We start from the raw sequence: 24,263 nt of genomic DNA, 5'->3' as shown, positions 1-24,263 counted from the left end.
TTATTATAAAGATATATTCCATAAAAGAGTTTGGCAAAGAAAAGCATCAAACTTCCTAAAAACACAAGCATTCTTCTTCCCCTAGTCTACAGGGGGAAAAAATGAGAAAAAAAAAAAAAAAGAAAAAAATGACATCATCATCAACAAACACCCAGCAGTACACGCCACACTAGCGTGTACACTTCGGCAAGTCAGTGAAGGTGGCGCTCAATCCCTGAATGAGGAGGACAGAACTAGTACAAGGTCCAGAGAAGCAGTAGAAGGTAGCCTCGCCCAAGGAGCACAGATGCCTGGCCATCCCTGGGGGGCTCAGTACACAACACAGACTTCATTTCTAAGAACAAGCCCAGAATACCCCCAACAGCTGGGGTGGACATGGTGACCACAGACATCCCAGTTGGGAAGGAGAGAGTCACCTCAAAAGTTGGCAACAAAATGTCCCGAGCTTCTCCGCCATGGCAGGCAGGGGTCTGAGCCACGGCACAGGGGACTGGTCACAGAGTTCTCTCTCCAGGAAGAGGCAGTGCCAGGCTGGCCAGCTGGTTGCTAGCATGTAGCCTCAAGAGGAGCCCTGGCCAAAGGTCCCAGGCTGGCTGTCTGGCGGGGTCCTTGGCCTCGCAGTGAGTGAAGAGTCAGCATTCAAGTTCCGGGTGGCAGTTTCAGTAGCACCAAGACCAAAGACATGAGGCCAGGCTGGGGAGGCATGGCTGTGTGCACTGGGGGTGCAGAGGGAGGGGGAACACGCGTGTGCACCTGGGCTGTTAGGGACAGAAAAGAGAAGCTGACGGGCTGCTTCTGGAGACACGCAAGGGAACTGAAAGGGACAGCATCTGTCCCAGACACCGTGTAAGGCTGCTTGGAGGAGATGCCAGAGGAAATGAAGGGATGTGTGAGGACGTACTTACCCCTATAAATAAACTATGTACACACTAAGAAAAGAGAGCCCACTCTCAGAGAGGAACCATGCCCACAGTCCCCCTCGTGCCTTCCGGGCATAATGCTGTTGAGACTGGAGGTGGCTCTTGGCTAGAGGGGCAGCAGACCAGGCGCCCCGCGCCCCAGTCCACACGCTGGCTCAGGCTTACTTCACATGGACACGGCTGAGGGTTCTGCAACATGGGGCTCATGCAGATACCACAGGCCCCACCACCAGCCTCTGGGACCCACTTGTCCCCTTATCCCCCCCAGTGACAGGCAGCACGCCTATGCTACAGGAGAAGCCTTCTCCACACCCGCTGGCCCCCAACCCATGTCCCACTCACAGAGGACAGGGCTGCCCTCCAGCCCAGCACCGAGTCACGAGTGGTGAGGAGGCCAGGGTTCCATGGAGACACACTTGGGCTCCAGGAGGACCAAGTCAAACCCTCTGATCTGCCTGTCCCTCAGTCCCCACTCAAAGGCATATTCCGTCTCTGGCAGACCCCAGCAGAGGTCTTGGTCACAGTTCCTTTTGTTAAGACGAGGCCTCTCGGTCTTCGGCACCAGCAACCAGGATCAAAGAGGTCACGTCACACTGATGCTGAAGATGGGGCACTGGCTCTGGCAGGGGGCGTCCACTTGTCTCCCACTGGACATAAAGGTGACAACAGAGAAGGGCTTGCCCCCACAGTGTGGCTTAGCTCTGCGCGCTCAGCTCCGCTCCTCAGAAGTGATGGCCGGCCTTCACCGCCTCAATGTCTGAGATCAGGGTCTTTGCCAGGAATATGCCAAATATCTGAAAGCCAGGGCAGCAGAGGCAGCAGCGTCAGGGTCGGAACCCGGAGAGACAGGTGATGTGGGGTACCTGGCACAGCACTCCCACCCCACCCCACAGACTGAGGATGCGGGGAGAGTAAGCGAGGGGCATGTGGCAAAACAAAACCAGCCCAACAATAAGACTGAATCCCTACAGCCTGAAGGGGATAAAAGCAGGCGGACCCTTCTCAGCTCCAATATAAACGGCATGTCACACATGACGGGCCGGGACACACCCTGTGCCCGGGGTTAGCCCGGGGTTAAACCAAAAATAACACGGGCATACTGACTGGTTCTGATTCCCAAAATAATAATCCTGGACGTTTCCCCTGAACCTGAATCCTCTAATAAAACCATGGTTGTCCCTGATTCTGACTGAGCTGGTAGCTGAGGCTACATCCTGACAACTGGACGCTGCTGCGGAAAGACTGATGTTTTTCTACCACGAACAGACTCATGTGAACTTGGTCCCCACAGGAGCTTTGCTTTCCCTCCTTTAAATCTGTGGTTTGTAATTGACAAGCCGGTCCTTCTGAAAGCTGACCCCCTGGCCCCTGTGCAAGCACATCTTTCCTTTCTTTTTCTAGCCGCTCTGCCTCAGCCTCGCTTTGCGATCCCTCGACACATTTGGGAGTGAAGGAGGGAGTGCGTGGATGGCCGGCTGGCGGCAGGTCCAGGCCAGTCACCGTCTTCAAGGTGAGGTGAGAGCCCAATGTTTTCCTGTGTGTGTTTCCTACACAGCAGCCGCCGCTGCCCCAGAACCGGCTCGGGCTGCCCACCCGTCCCGAGTTTTGTGCGCTGGACGAGCTGGCTCCCCTCCGGCGCTCCCAGCTGCTGACTCTCCTGACAGAGCTTCGGGCGGACCCTTGCCAGCTACTCACCCAACTCTCACCACCCCCTCGGCCACCGCCATCCCCACACGTGAAATCTGGGTCACACACACAGGTGCAGTCGCAGCGGAAAGGCAGCACCCGGGGCAGTGGGAACAGACCTGCAGCAGTGAGATGGCGATGAAGATGCCAGCCACGATGTAAATGTTCCGCGGGAGCCAGCCCTCCAACGCCTGGATGCAGCCCTTCGTGAAGATGAACTCATCCCACTTGCTCTTCAGCTGCAGGAAAACCCAACACCTGAGCCTAACCCCGCAGGATGCCCCCACCCTGCAGAGGGCTCCTTCAGGGAGCAGGAAGGCGAGTGCCAAGGACAGGGAGAACCCACCGGGAGGAACTATGACTTGTCTCAGTCCCTGCCCCTACCCGGGGGTTTGCATCAATAACCTGCCTAACCAAGACTATGGCCTTTAACCCATTTTCATGAGGGCCCCACAGGGGTAAATAAGTCACCTTGTGCACCCACCCATCCACAGCCCACACCCGGAGAAAGGGGCGGGTGGAGGCGGCTTAAATGCTAGGAGAAGGAAGCTGTTTTTCAAGAGAGAAACTGGGAGAAGGGGGTTTAGTGTCTTTCAAGTCAGAGGAGCTGGCTAGAGGAGGGAAGGACTGTGGCTTCTCATAGTATGTCCCTCAGTCCAAGTAGGCTTGGCTCTGGAAGCCAGACCTAGCAGGACCAGACACAAGTCCTGAATTCCGTAATAAAAACAGGGTTTCCCCTGATTCTGAATGTGCTGGTCCCAACCCCTAGGAGGCTCATAAGCACAAGGGGATCTCCCGGGAACATGCACACCCTCACCCACCCTATGCCAGCAAGCAGCCCTGCCCCTTACCCAGCAGCCCCGGCTGTGGCATCACTGGTGGGACCTTCCCTTATTTTAGTGGTGTTAGGGGCTAAACTGTCCCCCTAAAACTCATATGGTAAAGTCTTAACTCCCAATAACTCAGAATGTGACTGTGTTTGGAAAGAGTGTGTTTAAAGAGGCAAATAAGTTAAAATGAAGTCACTGGGGTGGGTCCTATCCAATATGACCAGTGCCCTGATTTTAGGACACCAAGACACAGAGGGAAGACCATGTGAGAATAAGGAGAAAAGCCTCAGAAGAAACGAACCCTGCAGATACCTTGATCCTGGACTTCTACCTGCAAGATGCTGAGAAAATACACTTCTGTTGTTTAAGGCACATAGTCTGCAGTACTTCACTATGGGAGCCCTAGCACCCAATACGAGTGGCAATCAATTCATAACTGGAGCCCTGGCCACATAGCTCAGTTGTTTAGAGCATCATCCGAAGCGCAGAGGCTGCTGGTTCGATCCCCAGTCAGAACAAAGACAGGAACAGACTGACGTTCCTCTCTCTCTCTCTCTCTCTCTCTCTCTCCCCAATATTAATAAAACACATATTAAAAGAAAAACCATCACCGGAGAAGTTACTGTTGATACAGACCCATCCTTGTGACATGGAGCTCAGTACAGAAGGACTTTAGGCTGTCTATGGCCTAAAGGGGTATGTATAGATCCCTCTTCTTCAGAGCAGTTATTCATAAGTCATTCACCAAAGGCCGCCAGAGCCACTTTCTTCACATCCAAGTGCACATTCCCTGCAGCCTAAAGAAAGCCCCAGAGGATGGAGCCGCTCTTCCCGTGAGCTTGCTTCCTCTTAGCTGTCACCACCGCCTCCAGGTGGCAGCTGGACTACACCACAAGATCTTACAGCTTCATCCTGAACCCTAAAAATAAAAGACACCTTCTGGGGCTCCAAATAATCGCTTAAAATTTTTTGTGGCCCTGGCCAGTTGGCTCAGCGGTAGAGCATCATCCCAAAGTGTGGAAGTCCTGGGTTCGATTCCTGGTCAGGACACACAAGAGAAGTGCCCATCTGCTTCTTCACTCCTTCCCCCCTCCATCTCTCTCTCTCTCTCTCTCTGTCTCTCTCTCTCTCTTTCTTTCTTCCCCTCCTGCAGTCATGGCTTGAATGGTTCAAGCAAAGTTGGCCCCAGGCACTGAGGATGGCTCCATGGTCTCAGCCTCAGCCATGAAAATAGCTTGGTTGCCGAGCAACAGTTCTGAGGCCCAGCAAGGCAGAGTATCGCCTGGTAGGGGCTTGCCAGGTGGATCCCAGTCAGGGTGCATGCAGGAGTCTGTCTCTGCCTCTCCACTTCTCACTTAATTGAAAAAAAAAAAGAAGAAGAACGGAGGGGAGGGAAGGGGGGGAGACGAAGAGAGGGAGAGAGGGAGGGAAGGAAAGAAGGAGAGAGTGAGGAAGGAAAGAAGGAAAATGGAGTCTTCGTTTCCCACAACTTTTGTCTGATCTCTTTCCACTAATGCAACAACTACAAGGTTCTGTGATCGGAACTCACAGGGCTTGAAACCACACCCATCACTATTCCCCTTAGTCCCGCTGGCAGCAGCAAGTGGCACACTACTGGTCACCTCACTTCCAGCTCAGACAGCACCTCTAAGCATCATCGACCCTGGTTTTCCCACTCCAATTTGAAGATGCGCTATATTGGGAAGCTTGGCCACAGAGAATAAACCAGGAGAACTCAGAGTTATGGATTGGGGCTCTCACCTGAGTCCTGACATCATATCCACACTGTGTGTTCACAACTTTTTGCTGTAAAAAAAATCAGGAAAAATTAGTCATTTTTTTCCCCCTGAGAAGTTAGTGGTAGAAGGCTCTAAAAGTCACAACCAAACACCAGAAAACATCTGCACAAATTCTGTTATAACTCATGTCCTACAATCACGCTGCCGACTAACCTTTCATGCTAGGATGGGTGGGCAAACTCCCTGTGTGAAAGTCCAGACAGTAAGTATTCCTGAAGCGTCTCTGTGAAAACCATTTGGCTGTCTGTCAGAGGGGCACGGGAGAGGCCCGTGCCAACATAAAAATGGAACAGGCACAGTTATATTTTGTTACAACTTGGATTATGGACAATGAAAACTAAATTTCATATAATATTCACGAGTCATAAAATAGTATTCTTTTTTCTTTTAATTTTCAATCACGTATAAATGGCTAAAACCATTCTTGGCTCAAGGTCACATAAAGACAGACAGCAGGCCAGATCTGCCCGTGGGTCATAGTCTGCTGGTCCCTGTGCTGAGAGAAGTTATACCTGCTCAGTATTTCACGGTGACAGCAGGGACCTCAGACACCAGCGTGCAACCCCAGCAACCCCAAGCCTCCCTGAGCCGGGAAGCTCGCCCACACAGCGACCTGATGCCCCAGCTGCCCAGAGCCCTGTGGCCCGGCACCAGGCCCATGTGGTAACTCTCCCAGGTTCTGTACAGGGCTCAGTGCCACTCAGACTCAGTAGGCAAACATTCAGGGCTCCTTTGGGAATGAAGACAGGTGAAGAAAGAACAGAGCAGAATTCTCTGCCACCCCCAGGTGGTAGTACACCCACTGGCCCTGCGGACCCTAAGAACTGAGCGTTTTCTCTAGAGAAAGGAGGGTGAAGAGGGCAGGCCAGGGCTGGATACACTCAGAACAGCGTGTCCAGGCACCGGAGTAAGACCCCCCCCCCCCAGGGAGGAACAAAGCCGGTTTTCTCCTGCTTCACCCAGGACACTAGAGCCCGGGTGGCCCATGCACAAATGTTCCTGGAACCTATCCATGGAAGACTTCGGAGCCACAGAGTTCCGGGGCAGTGCACAGAGAGCGAGCAGGCACTTGTCCCATCTGCAGAGCAGCAGCCCAGATCAGCCAGAGTCAGGGCGGCTCGCTCCCGGACAGCCGTCTGCTCCCTGCCAGGCACAGGCCGACTCACCGCAGGGTCCGGCACGCAGCAGGAGAAGGGCACCCCACACTTCTCACGACTGTAGCTGGCACCACTGCAGTTGAAGTAGACATTAAGGTCCCAGTCTTCAGGGCCGTATGCCCCACAGCACTGGTTCTGCAATTGTAAAGCCAAGAACCATCAGGGGTCCTGAGCCAGGGCCAGGAGTCCCCAAACTGCGGCCCCGAGGCCATTTATCCGGCCCCCGCCGCACTTCCAGAAGGGGTACCTCTTTCATTGGTGGTCAGTGAGAGGAGCACATTGACCATCTCATTAGCCAAAAGCAGGCCCATAGTTCCCATTGAAATACTGGTCAGTTTGTTGATTTAAGTTTACTTGTTCTTTATTTTAAATATTGTATATATTTGTTCCCGTTTTTTTTACTTTAAAATAAGATATGTGCAGTGTGCGTAGGGATTTGTTCACAGTTTTTTTTATAGTCCGGCCCTCCAACGGTCTGAGGGACAGTGAACTGGCCCCCTGTGTAAAAAGTTTCAGGACCCCTGGCCAGGGCATTGGCTGCCCAGCACACGATGTCAGCCTCAGGGACAACAGGGTTAAGTGCCTCTCTATCCCAGAGAAACCAAGGCCCACCCTACTGACTCTCACATGCACAGAGATGCCAAGCAATGTGCCAAGTAGCTCTTTATAAAAGAAACTGCGATCATGATGCCTCCTGGGTCCAAAGTGCAGAGCGGGCTCCACTGTGCCCCAGTCGTGGCACATTGGCAAAACATTCATTCACTCTGGTCCCACCCCCAGCCCAGAGCATCTCACTGTCCTATGGGGCCCTCAGCACCTCTGATGTGGTCTTCTACCATTCCCCAAAAGAACACCATGTAGACAGTATGTCTTCCTCCCCAAGAAATTTCCAAGCTGGTCTCACTTACCATTTTTGCTTCTTTACAAAAAACAGTGGCTGAAAGTCTACTCCCAAGGAAAGAATCACAACTGGGGTGAATGGGAACACAACCAGAGCTCTGTCCACCCCTTCCCACCACCCCTACTATCTTGTGTAGCTACAAAGAGAATCTCCGTTTGTCTAAAAAATTGTAAAACCAAACACACTGAAAGCAGCACTGACGTTCACAGCACCCCCTCCTCAAGCAGAAGTTGTCTCTGCACTGCTCTTATAGCTGACGTGTTATGGCTGCAGTCTGGATAAACATACAACCATGGTTTCTGGTTTAAATTCTACGGTAAAATTCCACTTTCCACCCACCACCTCTCCAGCTGCTCTAATGATTACCGTAATTTAATGAAAACCTCTGGGGAATTCTATTTTTAAAAGGAAAGGAAGGCAATGGGAAAAATTATAATGTCTTTCAGGCCAATGGGGAAAGAGCCACCAGGCATGCCTAACACCAGTGAGCCTGAGATACACAGTAGAAAAAGAATGGAGGCATTGGACAGAAAAGGTACATTGAGGGACATTAGAAATGGCTGGGATATGGTGACTCTCACCAACTAATACAGGTCACTGTTAACAACACAGGAAGGATCTCTGTGGTCATATAAATAAAGTTTTGTGTATCCCATAATATGTGAAATAAGGGTAAACAAATTTTGGTTATTAACAGCAAGTCAAGTTATTTCTAATGCTCTCTAATTTATCTTCTTGTCAGAACTAAAATGTTTCGTATATAATTTACTAAGAGACATCTGAGTAATGGTGGCATAAGAGTTACCCTTGAGCTCTCCCCCTTGAAATTTCAACAAATTGAACAGCTATAATGCAGTGAAGGAACCCCAGCTGGGCTTGCAGGTTTGCCTGAAAAGATCTGTGCATGGAATCTACTAAAGGTGAGAAAAGTTGAGGTGGGGGCAGAAGACGCACTCGAGGCTGCCTCTGGAAGGGGAGGAGCCCGTAATGACTGGGTCTCCTTCTGCTGGGAGGGGTAGCAGGGGAAATACTAAACCAAAGTCACACCAGAACAAGGGATTGCAGCCAACACTCCTGTGGTCTGCCGGCAGCCTGCACTGGGACAGAGACAGAGAAAACCAAAGTGCAGCCTCCCAACCTCCCAGAATCACCTCCCTCACCTCATGGTTACAGAGAGTTGCAGAGACAGACCACACAGCTAGCTCTCCAGAGCCACTCTCTCCCCTGATGGACAGAGGTGCTCTGTGTCTGGTCCCCTGCTCTGTTGAAATGTGGGGAGGAGCATCCAGAGGCCTGAGATCACCATTGCTAAAGCTGTAATGCTGTAAAGCCCTCACGACTTCTCCCACCTACCAATGTGACAGCAAAATCTCAGCAGAAGTCAGTGGAGGAATTTGACAGAGTTAACACTTATAATGCAACACCACTAACTGGAATAAAACAGGAAAACATTCCAGAATTAAAATTTTTGTTTTTCTTTTTTACTTTTGAATTTTATGTTTCTCTAATTTTTATTTTTATTTCTTGTGTTTTGTTTTTTCTCTTTTAATTTTTATTTTTCTATATTTTCTATTTTTATTGTATTTTTATTCTTTTGTAGTTGTTTTGTGCTTGATTTTTTAACAATAACACTCTCAAATGCCATCAAGGAAGAAGAAAAGGAATACCATGACTACACAATAAAGAGACATAGTTTAGAGAGAAATGAAAACTTTCCAGAAAGCAAACTCAATCACATGGAAACCCTGAAGTTAAATGATTGAAAATTCAAAATTAAAGTTCTGAAAATACTCAATGAGATGCAAGAAAACACTGACAGGCAATTTAATGCACTCAGAAAACAAATTAATGAGTAAAACGAGTACTTCACCAAGGAGACTAAAACTTTTAAAAAGAACCAAACAGAGACAAAGAACTCAATTTATGAACTGAAAAATGAGCTAGCAAGTTTAGCTAACAGAACAGGCCAGATAGAGGAGAGAATCATTGACATTGAAGACGGGCAACAAGAGATGATACAGAGGGCAGAAGAAAGAGACTCAAGAATTTTGAAAAATGAGAGAGCTCTACAAGAATTGTCTGACCCATCAGAAAGAGTAATATAAGAATAATGGGTATATATCAAAAAAATAAGAGAGGAAGAAGGAAATGGAGAGCCTATTCAAACAAATAATTGATGAGAACTTCCTAAGCCTATGGAAAGGGTTAGATCCTTGAATGTAAGAAGCAAACAGAACACTGAGTTACCTCAACCCAAACAGACATTCACCAAGGCATCTTGTAATAAAATTGTCAAAAATCAATAAAGAATCTTCAAGGCAGCTAGGAAAAACAGGACCATAACCTATAAAGGAAGGCCCATTAGGTTACCATCAGACTTTGCAAAAACTCTGCAAGCCAGAAGAGAGTAGACCCAAAATTCAAAGTACTGAAAGAGTGGAATTACAGCCAAGAATACTATATTCATCAAAGTTATCCTCCAAATACAAAGGAAAAATAAAAAATTTTCCAGATATACAGAAGCTGAGGGAATTTATCACCCAGAAAACCCCTACTATAGGAAATACTCAAGGGGATTATTCTATCAGATACAAAGAACAAAACAAAACTACAAATAAAAGTTTCAACAAGATTACAGTAAAAACAAGGATAATCTGTGACAATAATAACAAACAGGGAAAGGATAAAGATCTACAGTATCAAAGGAAGATGAAGTGCAGAAGCACTCATAAGACAAAGTACTCTCGTATATATGAAAATTTTTCACTTAATAACTTAATGGTAACCACCTATGAAAAACTACTACTGAAACATGTAACTTAAAAACAGAGTTAACAGAGGCCCTGGCCAGTTGGCTCAGTGGTAGAGCATCAGCCTGGCATATGGAAGTCCCAGGTTCAATTCCCAGCTAAGGCACACAGAAGAAGCATCCATCTGCTTCTCCACCCTTCCCCCTTTCCTTTCTCTCTATTTCTCTCTTCCCCTCCCACAGCCAAGGTTCCACTGGAGCAAAGTTGGCCCGGGCACTGAGGATGGTTCCATGGCCTCTGCCTCAGGTGCCTGAATGGCTCCAGTTGCAACAAAGCAATACTCCAGATGGGCAGAGCATCACCCCCTCTTGGGGCTTGCCAGCTTGCCAGGTGGATCCCAGTTGGGCACATGCAGAAGTCTGTCTCTCTGCTTCCCAGCTTCTTACTTCAGAAAAATAAAAAATAAAAAAAAATAGAGTTAACAGAGGAATAAAGTATGGAATATCACCAGACAAAAACAACTGACAGACACAAAGGAGAAAAACCAAAGGGGACCCAGAGCTACCAAGAAACAAAACATAAAATGGCTATAGGAAACCCTCAGGTGTCAATAACTACCCCAAATGTAAATGGACTGACACACTAATAAAAAGGCAGGGTAGCAGATTGGATGAACAAGCAAAACCCAACTATATGATGACTTCAGGAGATACACCTAAGTTGCAAGTACAAAAGTAGACTCAAAGTGAAAGGTTAGAAAATGATTCTTCAAGCAAATAATACCCAGAGAAAAGCAGGTACAGCCACACTAATATCTCATAATACTGACTTTTAAGATAATAAAGGTAACAAGAGACAAAAATGGACATTTCATAATGGTAAACGGACACTATATCAAGAAGACATAACACAACATATATGCAGTAAATCAGAGAGCACTAAAATATATAAGACATCTACTAACAGATTTAAAAATACAGACAAAAATAATCATACTTGGAGAACTCAACACACCATGATGGCTTTAGAAAGATCATCCAAACAGAAAATTAATAAAGAAATATCAACCTTATATGACACACTGTAGACTAAATGGACATAATAGACATTTACAGAACATTTCATCCCAAAACAACAAATTATATAATTTTTTTCCAGGTGCATAGAACATTCTCAAGGATAGACTATATATTGGGCCACAAAACTAACCTCAACAAATTCAAGAAGATTGAAATTATATCAAACCTATTCTCTGACCATAAGGCTTTGAAATTAGAATTCAACTACAAAATGGAAGTAAAAAACCCCATAAAAATGTGGATATTAAACAACATACTTCAAAAAATTGACTGAGTCAAAGAATAAATAAAAGCAGAGATCAAAAGAAATACAGCCTGACCAGGCAGTGGCGCAGTGGATAGAGTGTTGAACTGGGATGTGGAGGACCCAGGTTTGAGACCTCGAGGTCGCCAGCTTGAGCGCAGGCTCATGTTGTTTGAGCAAAGCTCACCAGCTTGGACCCAAAATCACTGGCTTGAGCAAGGGGTTACTCAGTCTGCTGTAGCCCCCTGGTCAAGGCACATGAGAGAAAGCAAGCAATGTACAACTAAAGTGCCACAATGAAAAACTGATGATTGATGCTTCTCATCTCTCTCCATTCCTGTCTGTCTGTCCCTATCTATCCCTCTCTCTGACTCTCGCTCTGATTCTGTGTAAAAAAAAAAAAAAAAGAAAAGAAAAATACAAATGAGAATGACAACAAAACATATCAAAACTTTTGGGACACAGCAAAAGCAGTAATAAGAGGGAGGTTTATATATCATTACAGGCTTATTTCAAGAAACAAAAGAGATCCCAGGTAAACACCCTTATATTACATCTGAAAGAACTAGAAAAAGAAGAACAAAGGCAACCCAAAGTCGGCAAAAGAAAGGAAATAGTAAAAATTAGAGCAGAACTAAATGGAAAAGAAAACAAAAACAAAACTATAGGGAAAAAATCAATACAACAAAGAGCTGGTTCTTTGAAAAGATCAGTAAAATTGACAAACCTCTGGCTAGACTCACTAAGTAAAAAAGAGAAATGACTCATATAAACAAAATCTGAAATGAAAGAAGAAATTACCACAGACATCACAGATATACAAAGCATCATATAAGAATACTGTAAAAGACTATATCCCACCAAATTCAACAATCTAGAAGAAATGGGTAAGTTCCTAGAACTATATAATCTTACTAGTAGAAAACCTTAATAGATTCATAAGCAGGGAGGAAATAGAAACAACTATCAAAAACCTCCCCCAAGTATAAGTCCAGGACCAAATGCCTACACTAGTGAATTCTACCAAACATTCCAAGAAGACTTGGTACTAATCCTTCTCAAAGTCTTCGAAAAAGTTGAAGAAGAAGCAATACTCCCTAACACATTTTATGAGGCCAACATAACCCTGATATCAAAATCTAGCAAGGAAAACACACACACAAAAACAACTACAGGCCATTATCTCTAATGCCTACCCATGTAAAAATCCTAAACAAAATACTAGCAAATCAAATACAATATATTTAAAGAAAAAATACGTCACTGTCGACTGGGATTCATTCATTCATCAAGGATGGCTCAACATATGTAAATCAATCAAAGTAAGACACCACATCAACAAAACGGACAAAAATCATGATTCTATCAATAGATGCAGAAAAGGCATTTGATAAAATACTACGTCCATTTATGCTTAAAACACTCAAAAAATGGGTATACAAAGAAAGTACCTCAACATAATAAAAGCCATATATGACAAACCATCAGCCAATATCAAACTAAATAGTGAAAACCGAGGCTTTTCCCCTAAAATCAGTAACAAGACAAGGCTGCCCACTCTCTGCACTCCTATTCAACATATATAGCTCTGGAAGTCTTAGCCAGAGGAATCAGGCAAGAAAAAGAAATTAATGGTATCCATATCAGGAAAGATGTAAAGGCATCAATTTCTGCAGATCCTATATATAAAAAACCCAAAAGACTACACCCAAAAACTATTAGAAACAGTAAGCGAATAAAGTCACAGAATACAAAATCAACATGCAAAAGTCTACTGCTTTCCTATACGCCAACAATAAAACTTCAGAAAATGAACTCAAAAATGAACTCAAAAACACAATTCATTTTACAACTGCAACAATTTTAAAAATCTACGAATAAACTTAACAAACAATGTGAAGGTCCTATATATTGAAAACTACTGAGTGAAATAAATAAATCAGAAAAAACTAAGAACTGTATGATTCCATACATAGGTGGGATACAAAATTGAGACTCATGGATATAGATATGGGTGCAGTGGTTACAAGGGGGAGGGGAAGGGAGGAAAGGGGGGGTGGGGGGAGGGAAGGGGCATAAAGAAAACCAAATAAAAGGTGACAGGACAATTTGACTTTGGGTGATAGGTATACAACATAATCAAATGTCAAAATGATCTGGAGATGTTTGCTCTGAATCTATGTACTCTAGTTAGAGTACATAGATTCAGAGAAAACATTAAATTTTAAAATTTAAAATTAACTGTCTAAATAAAATTTAAAAGGAAAGAAAAAGACACAATGAAATGGAAAACTATATCATGTTCATGGATCAGAAGAATTAACATAGTGAAAATTAAAATGGCCATATTACCCAAAGTAATATATAAATTCAATGCAATCCCCATTAAAATCTCAATTTTGTTTTTGTTTTTGTTTTTCAAGAAATAGAACAAAGAAATCACCGTTCTTGTATGGAACCATATAAAACCCCAAATACCCAAAGCAATCCTGAGAAAAAAGATTGAAGCCAGAGCTATCACACTACCTGACTTCAAGTTATACTACAGAGCCATGACAATCAAAACAGCATGGCATAGGTAGACAATTGAGAGCCCAGAAATAAAACCACATATATTATATATAGACAAATAATCTTTCACAAAGGAGCCAAAAACACACAATAGAGAAAAGAAAGCCTCTTTAATAAACAGTGCTGAGAACACTGGAAAGCCACATGGAAAAGAATGAAACTTGACTAGTTTGTCTCCATGCACAAAAATTAATTCAAAATGGATCTAAATATAAGATCTGAAACAATGAAGTACATAGAAGAAAACATAGATACTAAACTTACAGACCTTGGTCATAGAAAATATTTTATAAATTTGCCCCAGAGGCAAGGGAAGTAAAGGCAAAATTTAATGAATTGGGACTATATCAAACTAAAAAGCTTCAGCACAGCAAAAGAAACTGACAACAAAACAAAAAAGGCAGCCAACCAAATGGGAGATGATATTTACAAACAACAGCTGCAATAAGGGGTTAATATTCAAAATATATATAAAGAACTCACAAAGCTTAACAAGGAACCAGCAAACAATCCAATTAAAAAATGGGGAGAGGACCTGAACAGACACTTCTCCCAAGAAGACATACAAATAGCCAACAGATACATGAAAAGATGCTCATCTTTGCTAGCTATTAGAGAAATGCTGTTAGATTGGCTGTTATCAACAAGACAGGTAATAACAAGTGTTGGAGAGGCTGTGGAGGAAAAAGGAACCCTCATTCACTGTTGGTGGGAATGTAAAGTAGTACAACCATTATAGAAGAAAGTATGGTGGTTTCTCAAAAAATTAAGAATACAACTACCATATGACCCAGCAATCCTTCTACTGAGTATATACCCCCAAAACTCAAAAACACTGGTATGTAAAGACCCATGCACCCCACGGTTCATCTCAACATTATTCACAGTGGCCAAGACATGGAAACAACCAGTGTCCTTTGGTAGATAACTGAATAAAGAAGATGTGGTACATATATACTACGGAATATTACTCAGCCCTAAGAAATGATGACATATTGCCATTTACGACAACATGGATGGACTTTGAGAACATTATACTAAGTGAAAAAAATAAATCAGAAAAAGCTAAGAACTGCATGATTTCACACATAGGTGGGACATAAAACTGAGACTCATGGACATAGATAAAAGTGAAGTGGTGACCAGGGAGGCCAGGTGGGAAGGGAGCGGAGTAAAGAGGGACAAATATATAGTGATAAAAAATGACCTGACTTTGGATGATGGGCACACAATGCAAACAAGAGTTCAAATGCTATAGAGATGTTTACCTGAAACCTATGTACTCTTATTGATCAATGTCACCCATTACATTTAATTTTCTTTAAAAAAAACAATGTTCCTGAGGGAGCTGGGCTTTCTGGTGGAGCACAGATCAAAGGAGAGACTTGCAGAGGCCGGTGTGCTGGGGAGTGAATTCCTCCCAGGGGATGGGCTGGTTGTGATCCCAGCCTCCAGGTGCAGCTGCACAAAGCGGCCAGAAGCCAGCTAGAGAAAAGGTCATTCAGGCCTGGGACTGCTCAAAGCCCCAGGGACATGTTTCAGGGTGGTTACATTCCTCTCAATCTCAGGAAGCTTCCTCCAAGCCGCTCTGCCCTCTCAAACAGGAAGGGGAAAAGGTCCCGGGGAGGAAGACAGTGAGTCACGCGCTTAGCAGATGAAGCCCTGCCCCTTGGTGCCCACAGCACCCAGGGGACCGCAGCCACCTGCGTGGCCAGGGCTGGAGAGGTCTGGGCGCCTAGGAGAAAGGAGAGGACTGGCTCCTGGGGGAGGGTGGCCACGGGGATGGCTGGGCTGCCTGCCCAATCCAAATGGAGGGAGGGTACACAAAGACCCTGGACGCCAGGCAACCATGAGCAAGCTAGGCTAAACTGACCAGCGGCAGAGGTGGACCCCCAGGGCTCCCGTGCTCCACGTTCCAACCGGCCTGGTTCCCAAGTGGCACACACAGACTCGAACCAGGAAAGCATGCTCTCTGTCAGGGTGCCGCTGCGGGCGGTACTTACGGCTTTCTGAAGGGAGTCGATGAGGTTTTGCAGGTCAATGTCGTCCCGATAGGACCTGATGTTGCTCTCGAAGAACTCCCGGAAGCGATCCCTCACCCAGTCCTGGAACAAGAAGGCCAGCACAGCCACAGCCAGCTCCAGGAAGAAGATGAGCACGATGGTGCCGCAAAACTGGGGAACGAGGAGAAGAGCAGGTGACCCTCGGCCAGCCTCACAGCCTCAGACCAGAGATCACATCATTAGCTGGGTGATCCTGGCCACCCCGCCACATCTAAAAATGGAGACTCCTCCCTGCCCACATCACTGCACTCTTGGTTTAAAAGTCATGCGAGTAAAAGTGTGAGAAAGCTCCAAGCCCGTGTGTCAGCCATTTCTTGTGAATAAGACTGAGGCTCACTCATGCACACAGCGTGCCTGAAGTTGCAGAGCTCACAAAGGACATGTGAGTTTCCTGGCAGGGATCTGTACAACTCTGGAGTTGCCAATGTTGGCAGTACCCACTTAGCATGCGAGTTTATGATAGTCAGCTGCACAAAGCCATCTCCGGAAGCATGGCTGCCCCTTGCCACAACAGTGGTGGCATTTTGCAAGGGCCCGCACAGCCATAGGCCCACACCCCTCCACGCCAACTGGGCCAACTTCCCTCCACCATTTCCATTGGCCACACAGCAGCCTAAGAGAAAGAGTAATACACACACAAGCGCGCTCACACACACACACACACACACACACACACGCAAGGCCTTCCAAAATGGAATCTCCATTTACACAGAAACAAGATATAAACCATAACACTTTTAAAGGAAAAAACACATTTTGCTTTTTAAATTAAGCCCAGAAGAAGCTTGATTTAATGAATTCAACGAATAATATGCCGCGAAACACAATTATGTGTTCCCCTATCAGGTGCTATTTAATTTTAACAGAAAGCATTCCAAAATGAATGTGTGTGTAAACACAAAACTAAACTCTTGGTGACTCGCAGTTCTGCCAGCAAATTAAGGATTCTACACTGCACATTCTACACACCCTGGAGGAAGGAAATGATTTCCTAATGTTACTGACAACATCTTTTGATCTTAGCCAGGAAGGGCAAAAGTTAGCAGCAAACAAACAATTCCTTTAGAACTCCAGTGGGAAGATAAAAGGCAGGAGAGGAGGAGGGGAGTTGGCCTGGGAGCAGCTGACTCCTCCCCCTGGGAGCTGGAAACTAGAGAAGCAGCCTTCTTTTTCTATAGGGATGCGGGACTGGCTCAGCTGGGACTGGCTCAGCTCACTTTCCGCAGTCTTACTAAAGGATGGGGCAGCGGGGTACAAAGGGCTGCCTCCTCCCACCACTGATGGGGCCCAAGAAGGCTTGGAAAGCTGCTACCAAAGCATCCAGATAAGGTATAAGCCTGCCCAGCAGAGCCCACCCCTACCGGCCCCCCACCCCACCCCATCCCTGGGGCCACTCACAAACTTGAGCAGGCAGATGTTCTCCCGCAGGGCCCCCACACAGCCAGCAAACCCCAGTGTGAACATCACGACGCCCACCATCAGCACCAGTACCACGGGGTCGATGCCATGCAGCCGGGTCACTTTGGTGAGGTCGGAGAGCACCCCCTGAAAGAACAGAAAGAGGAGCACCATCAGCCTCAGAGTCAAGGATGCCCTGGGGGGGAGTGGCTGTGCCCAGAAAGAAACGGAGGACAGGGACCTATTTGCGCGGCTCAATCGTGTCATCAAAAAGCTGAGCAAGAGTGTGGCCCCTGCCCTTCAGAGGCCTCTCTCCCCAGCAGATCCCTGGCCACCTCAGCCCCAGGGCCTTCCCATGCAGCACTGCTGATCTCTCTACCCAGGCTGGGGGTTCCTCGGAGGCAGACCCCGTGCTCCTTTTGCAGCCTGCAGGGTCCCTGTGCCAGGCCAGCGTGGAGGCAGCCTTGAGGGCCCCGTGGCCTGTGCTCAGGGCGCCCTCACGCTGCCAGCCTCACCCTGGATGTCGGGCACTGACTCTGCGCTCGGGGCATGAAGAGCATCACAAAGTGGCTTCCGTCTGGGCACTCTTATGGAAAGCACGCTCAGCAGGGGCACCAAAGGCAGCACTGTCCACAAATCTTTTTGGGTGATGGTAGTGTTCCGTATGTGCACTGTCTAAAACGGTAGCCACTGATCACATGTGCTACTGAGCACTTGAAATGTGGCAAGTAGAAATGAAGAAATGAAATGTAATTTGTATTTCATTTTAATTAATTTAAATATAAATACTCACACGCGACTCGTGGCAACCAAAATGGACAGAGCAATTCTACAGGATTCAAAGGAGGGAGGAGAAGGCAGCAGCCAGACCAGGCAACCCAACTGGGACTAGGTGGCAGACAGATCAGCCTAACACAGGGCTCTAAGGCTAAGCTGCCTCCTGTCCCGTGGCCACACGATGGTGCTATGAGTCATGACTTGCACCTGCTTCCAGATCACTAGGACCAAGTGACACTGCACCTCAGCCTCTGCCCTTAAGGCAGGGGTCCCCAAACTACGCCACATGCGGCCCCCTGAGGCCATTTATCCGGCCCCCGCCGCACTTCCGGAAGGGGCACCTCTTTCATTGGTGGTCAGTGAGAGGAGCATAGTTCCCATTGAAATACTGGTCAGTTGGTTGATTTAAATTTACTTGTTCTTTATTTTAAATATTGTATTTGTTCTCATTTGGTTTTTTACTTTAAAATAAGATCTGTGCAGTGTGCACAGGGATTTGTTTATAGTTTTTTTTATAGTCTGGCCCTCCAATGGTCTGAGGGACAGTGAACTGGCCCCCTGTGTAAAAATTTTGGGGACCCCTGCCTTAAGGGGTTCACAGGCTACCCTGAAGGTGCCCAGACCCAAAGGAGAACCTTATCCAGTGCCTAAGGCCATGGCAAGAAAACCCACAGAGCTAACACTCCTGCCTTCTCCATCTGGAGGCAAAGGGAAGCTCCACTGAAGAAAGAGCCCTGGGCCTGAGGCTCAAGAGGAAGCTTCAGTTTCCACTGTTTCCTGCCTGGCCTGCTGGACCTTGCTCCTCTCTCCCCTTCTCCTCCTTCCCTGTAGTGAGGGCCCTGTTCAGCCCTCACCAGCTCCCCAGCAGCCACCCACCCACAGAGCAAAATGTGGCAGCACAGGAAGAGCCTGGTCTCCGTCCTACCTGTCCTGCACAGGCTGGGCAAGCTGGTGCAGAGGTGCAGGAGCCCCGGCGCTGCCCCACAGGGCACAGAACGGAGCCCTGCACCCTGATTCAGGAGTTCTCTGTGGGCAAGGACAAGAGCTCTGGGAACAAACACAGGGACCCGCTTGCTCCCAGAGACACAGACAGGGTCAGGGAGGTGGCCCCCGCCCTGCCCAGAACACAGCTGTGACAAGCCCCATGGCGATGTGGAGCTTCCAGGAACAGAAAAGAGGGCTCTCCATGCTCAGAGCTCAAACTGTGAGCCAGCCCAGCCTGGCCTCCTGCAGAGACCCTAGTATGGGGAAGCAGCTTTCATAATAAGTTCAGTGTTTTCAAGAGCTGGCTCTGTAAAGATTACTGACTACAATGATTACCTTGCACCAGAAATGCTTGTCAAGGAGGAAGAGACGATTAAAGCTGGACCAACCTGGTTCTGACTCTATGAAGTTCAGGGACCTAGTAACAGTTACACTTACCTTTTCGCTCCATGCCCACAGTCCAGCTCCAAGGAAGGCAACTCCAGCCAACTGAACAGGGGATGGGAAGAGAGAGAGAGACAGTCAGACTGGAAACCAGCACCATGCTTGCTTCTGAGAGGACGATCGACACTGCTGGTAGGAGATTGTCAATGGCTCAGGTCCGTGCTGGGTAGGTCAAAGGCAAGAAAGCCCCTTGGCCCCTGCAGATGGCAGGGTCTATACCCCAGAACAAAGGGACAGCACGGCTCTCTGGATAACCCGCACCTACCTTCACTGAACATTCGGACAAACTCTTTCAACCCCCAGAGCTCCATCTAGAGGAAAGGGTCCAGGACACACTGTCCTGGAGAGATTCCAGTCAAAGACATAGAGCTATGCTATTTCCTCCCATTCCACTGCAACACACTGTCTGGTGTGTAAGAAGACATCACTCCTTGTGCCACTTGCCCCAGGTGCCTTCACCGGCTCCCTGTGCCAGCTGAGGCTCTACATAGGACTGAGCAGCACCACTGTAAAGGGCGCAGAGCCCAGCACCACCTGTGCCACCCACCTCAGGCCTCTAGTCCTGGAGACAGACTCAAACACTGACAGGCAGATGCCAAGGCCACTTGCTAAATAACCAGGGCCAAGCCTCCTCCTCAGGGCATACATGCTTGGGCTATGCTAGGTCATTACAGACCTGCACTACACAATATGTTCACACCAAGAAACTAGCAATCCCAACGTCCCACCTGCAGGAGCCCACTGGGGCTAGGCTGTCTCACATGCACCCCACCACCCCCACACCCAATATACTACCCAGACTCCTGACCAGGGAGGGTTTTCCCACATAAAATAGAACACCTCACAATCTGCACATTGTTCAGCCTCCTGTTTTTCTGTTGAACTCTTTTATACCATGCCAGCATTTAGCTGTCATGTATCAGGACCCCCTGATAAATAATGAAGCTAGGAGTCTATGGCTCTCAACTTTGCTAAGTGTATTCTCCAGCTTCAGGACGTACCTGCCAATGTCACCACTGAGCCCAGGTGGCTGGAGTAGGAAGGAAAGGCCTTGTAAGGAAAGCCCAAGGAGTTCTTCACCTCTTTTGCAACACAGACCAATTTCAGAAAGTGCATGTACGCCCAATATTTTAGAGGGAATTTCAGAGGGTTTGCGTACTTCTCATAGTTGGTTCCCACACAGCCTGTGGACCCCAAGTGAGGAAGTCCTGCCAGGCCTTGATCTCTCCACTTTACAAAGGGGAACGCAGGCCAAAAAGGGCCAAGATCAAAACACCAAACAGTGGCAGAGAAGGGCCCCAATCCCAAACCTCTGTTTAACTCACTCACTCTACTCCAGCACCCTGACTGAGTACATCCTGAGTGTCAGGCACCATCTCAGGCGCCAGAGCCAGTGCTGAGCACACAGCCAGGGTGCCCACGGCACAGGAGCTCCACCCTCGGGACCAGCCAGGCCCCTTCATCACAGGACACTGTGCTGCTCACACCTCCAGGAATCAACCAGCTGATGAAGGTCTTTGTTTTCTTGATGGGGCAAGTGACCATTTCCTCTCCTGTGTCTCACTGCATGGTAAGCCAGTGTGAAGGCGACCAGTTGCTGCCGACGGAATCGTGCAGGCTCCCCTCCCCACCATTCTGCAGAGCCCCGATGACTGACTCCCCTCTTGCCAAAGCTGGAAGTCAAGTTTTCTTTTTTCTTTCTTTTTTTTTTTTTTTTTGTATTTTTCTGAAGCTGGAAACGGGGACAGACAGTCAGACAGACTCCCGCATGCGCCCGACCGGGATCCACCCGGCACGCCCACCAGGGGGCAACGCTCTGCCCCTCCGGGGCGTCGCTCTGTTGCAACCAGAGCCACTCTAGCGCCTGGGGCAGAGGCCAAGGAGCCATCCCCAGCGCCCGGGCCATCTTCGCTCCAATGGAGCCTTGGCTGTGGGAGGGGAAGAGAGAGACAGAGAGGAAGGAGAGGGGGAGGGGTGGAGAAGCAGATGGGTGCTTCTCCTGTGTGCCCTGGCTGGGAATCAAACCCGGGACTTCTGCACGCCAGGCCGACAATCTACCACTGAGCCAACTGGCCAGGGCCCTAAGTTTTCTTTTCAGCTTTTCTAATCTCCTCGGGCACAGCTGCTCATCCCCTTCTGCACAGACCACTCAGCTCTGGGACCATGAAACACACATTCACAGCTGCCCCTCACCCTCCCTGTCACTTCTCAGTCCCTTCTGTTGGCTTGTCTTCCTCTTCGGAGTTCTCTAAATGCTGCGAAACTCACAGCTCAGTCCTCGACCTGCCTTCCCCTGTGTCATTTTGGTGATCTCTGAACTCCCCTGGCTCTAAATTCCATCTCTACCGTACACCACTGGCCCACAAATCCCAACCCAGCTGCAGCTCCCCAGTCAAGTGCTCTATAATGTCTACCTGACCCGTCCACCCGAGAGATCTAAAGACATTTCAGTCTCACCATGTCCCCAATGGAGCCTTGGTCTCCAACCCCAACCAGCTCCTCTACAACTCTTTCCTTGTTAGTTTCAGCAACACCGTCCACCTACTCATTTGTTTACGACAGAAAACCTAGACCTTGTACTTGACGCCTCTCTCTCCCTCCATTTCCAAAGTCGCCTACCAGGGCCCTCTATCTCTAGAACTCGTAGTGTATTTGGCCAGTTTTCTACCCAACTCCCCGATCCTACTGGTCCATGCTCCACCCCCTCAGGGGCCTCCACAAGGTCTCCTCATCAATCCCCAACCAACTAGAATAACCCTTTAAAGCAGGACATAAGTCCACTCCTCCAACCCCTCCATGACTTCCTTTTACACTCAGAGTAAATTTCAAGCTCCTTGCAACAGCCCACAAAAGCCTGCATGGCCAGGCTTCACCCACATCACCAACATCATCTCCGACTCCTCTCTGTGCCCCAACCCTACTCCCGGACCACCCTGGAGTTGTTACTAATCCTTGAAATTGCCAAATTCATCCTTTCTCACAGACCTGACACTATTTCCTTGGCCTAGAACAAGGGTCGGGAACCTATGGCTCACAAACCAGATGTGGCTCTTTTGATGGCTGCATCTGGCTCGCAGACAAATCTTTAATAAAAAAATAATGTTAAACATATAAAACATTCTCATGTATTACAATCCATTCATTTCCTACCACTCATGTTCATGGTTGCGGGTGGCTGGAGCCAATCACAGCTGTCCTCCGGGACAACACCAAATTTTTATTGGATAATGTACATGGGTCATTGTGAGGTCAGGAAGTAAACTTCCCTCCTTTTAATCAAGTAGTCAGCTAGCTAATTGCGGGAATCCTTTTGATGAAGAAGATGGCTAAAAGAAAAAAAGATGAGAAGTATCGTACTTTTCAGCAGGAATGGACAGAGGAATTTGCCTTTGTGGAGAGAGTAGGTTCTGCAGTGTGTCTAATATGCAGTGATAAAATTGCATTGATGAAATGGTCAAATATAAAGTGGCACTTCGACACACGCCATACTACATTTGCATCAAAATATCCAGCAGGGGACAGCAGGAAGAAAGCATGTCAAGACCTACTGTGCAGGGTGCAAGCTAGTCAGCAGCAACTCCCTGTTTGGACACAACAAGGTGACTGGAATTCGGCTAGCTTTGCTGGTGCTTTACCAATTGTGAGAAACAGAAAGCCATTCACAGATGGGGACTATGCCAAAACATTCATGCTTGATGTTGCCAATGAACTTTTTGATGACTTTTTGGATAAATACAAGATAATCAAAAGAATAAAAGACATGCCTCTGTCGGCAAGAACTGTTCACAATCGCACCATCATGATGGCAAATCAAACTGAGGCAACACAAGTGAAGGACATAAATGCAGCACCATTCTTTTCTCTCGCTTTGTAAGTCAACAGACGTAAGCCATTTATCCCAGTTCAGCATGACTGCAAGGTATGCTGTCGGTGACGTGACGCACTACATGAGGAAAGTCTTGCTGTTTTGCCTATGAAAGAGCCAACCCCCTAAGAGGTGAGGATTTATTCAAGTCTTTCACTGAGTTCGCTAAAGAAAAAAAATCTACCGATGGATAAACTTATTTCGGTGTGTGCTGATGGTCCTCTGTGCATGGTGGGGAAAAACAGGATTCATAGCGCTTCTTCGTAAACATGAAAAGAGACCCATCCTAAGTTTTCACTGCATCCTACATCAAGAGGCGCTTTGTGTTCAGATGTGTGACGAGCAGCGTGGTGAGGTGATGTTGCTGGTCATTCAGGTGGTCAACTTTATTGTTGCCTGAGCTTTAAATGATCGCCAGTTTAAAACACTGCTGGATGAAGTTGGGAATAATTATCCTGGTCTGCTTCTGCACAGCAATGTGTGTTGTTGTCAAGAGGGAAGGTGCTCAGCCATTTTGCAGCTTGTCTGAGCAAAATCCAGACTTTTCTTGAAATGAAAAATGTCAAGCATCCTGAGTTAGCTAAACTGAGTGGCTCCTGAAGTTCTACTATCTTGTGGACATGACTGAACATCTGAACCAGCTCAATGTGAAAATGCAAGGTGTTGGAAATACAATCTTATCCCTTCAACTAGCAGTGTTTGCATTTGAAAACAAGCTGGAACTCTTCATCACAGACATTGAAACAAGTCGTTTACTACACTTTGAAAAACTGGGAGAGTTTAAAGATGCATGCA

General features: G+C 47.3%; 1 protein-coding gene across 3 annotated transcripts in view; it reads right to left on the bottom strand.

The window, feature by feature from the left end:
- Positions 1-24,263, bottom strand: part of TSPAN14 (tetraspanin 14) — a 77,135-nt gene continuing 52,872 nt past the window's right edge. For all 3 annotated transcript variants that reach the window (XM_066242871.1, XM_066242872.1, XM_066242873.1), the window contains 7 exons: positions 19,598-19,648; positions 17,399-17,545; positions 15,941-16,111; positions 6,402-6,527; positions 5,198-5,242; positions 2,726-2,845; positions 1-1,714 (listed from right to left, as the gene is read on the bottom strand). In XM_066242871.1, coding sequence (XP_066098968.1) covers positions 1,643-1,714; positions 2,726-2,845; positions 5,198-5,242; positions 6,402-6,527; positions 15,941-16,111; positions 17,399-17,545; positions 19,598-19,648 — 732 coding nt within the window. In that variant the 3' untranslated portion in view covers positions 1-1,642. The remainder of the gene's footprint in view (positions 1,715-2,725; positions 2,846-5,197; positions 5,243-6,401; positions 6,528-15,940; positions 16,112-17,398; positions 17,546-19,597; positions 19,649-24,263) is intronic.

Source organism: Saccopteryx bilineata, chromosome 9 (genome assembly GCF_036850765.1).
Source record: "Saccopteryx bilineata isolate mSacBil1 chromosome 9, mSacBil1_pri_phased_curated, whole genome shotgun sequence".
NCBI classification, from domain to species: domain Eukaryota; kingdom Metazoa; phylum Chordata; class Mammalia; order Chiroptera; family Emballonuridae; genus Saccopteryx; species Saccopteryx bilineata.
The sequence above is the reverse complement of the archived record's forward strand: the minus strand, read 5'-3'. Positions and strand labels throughout refer to the sequence as shown.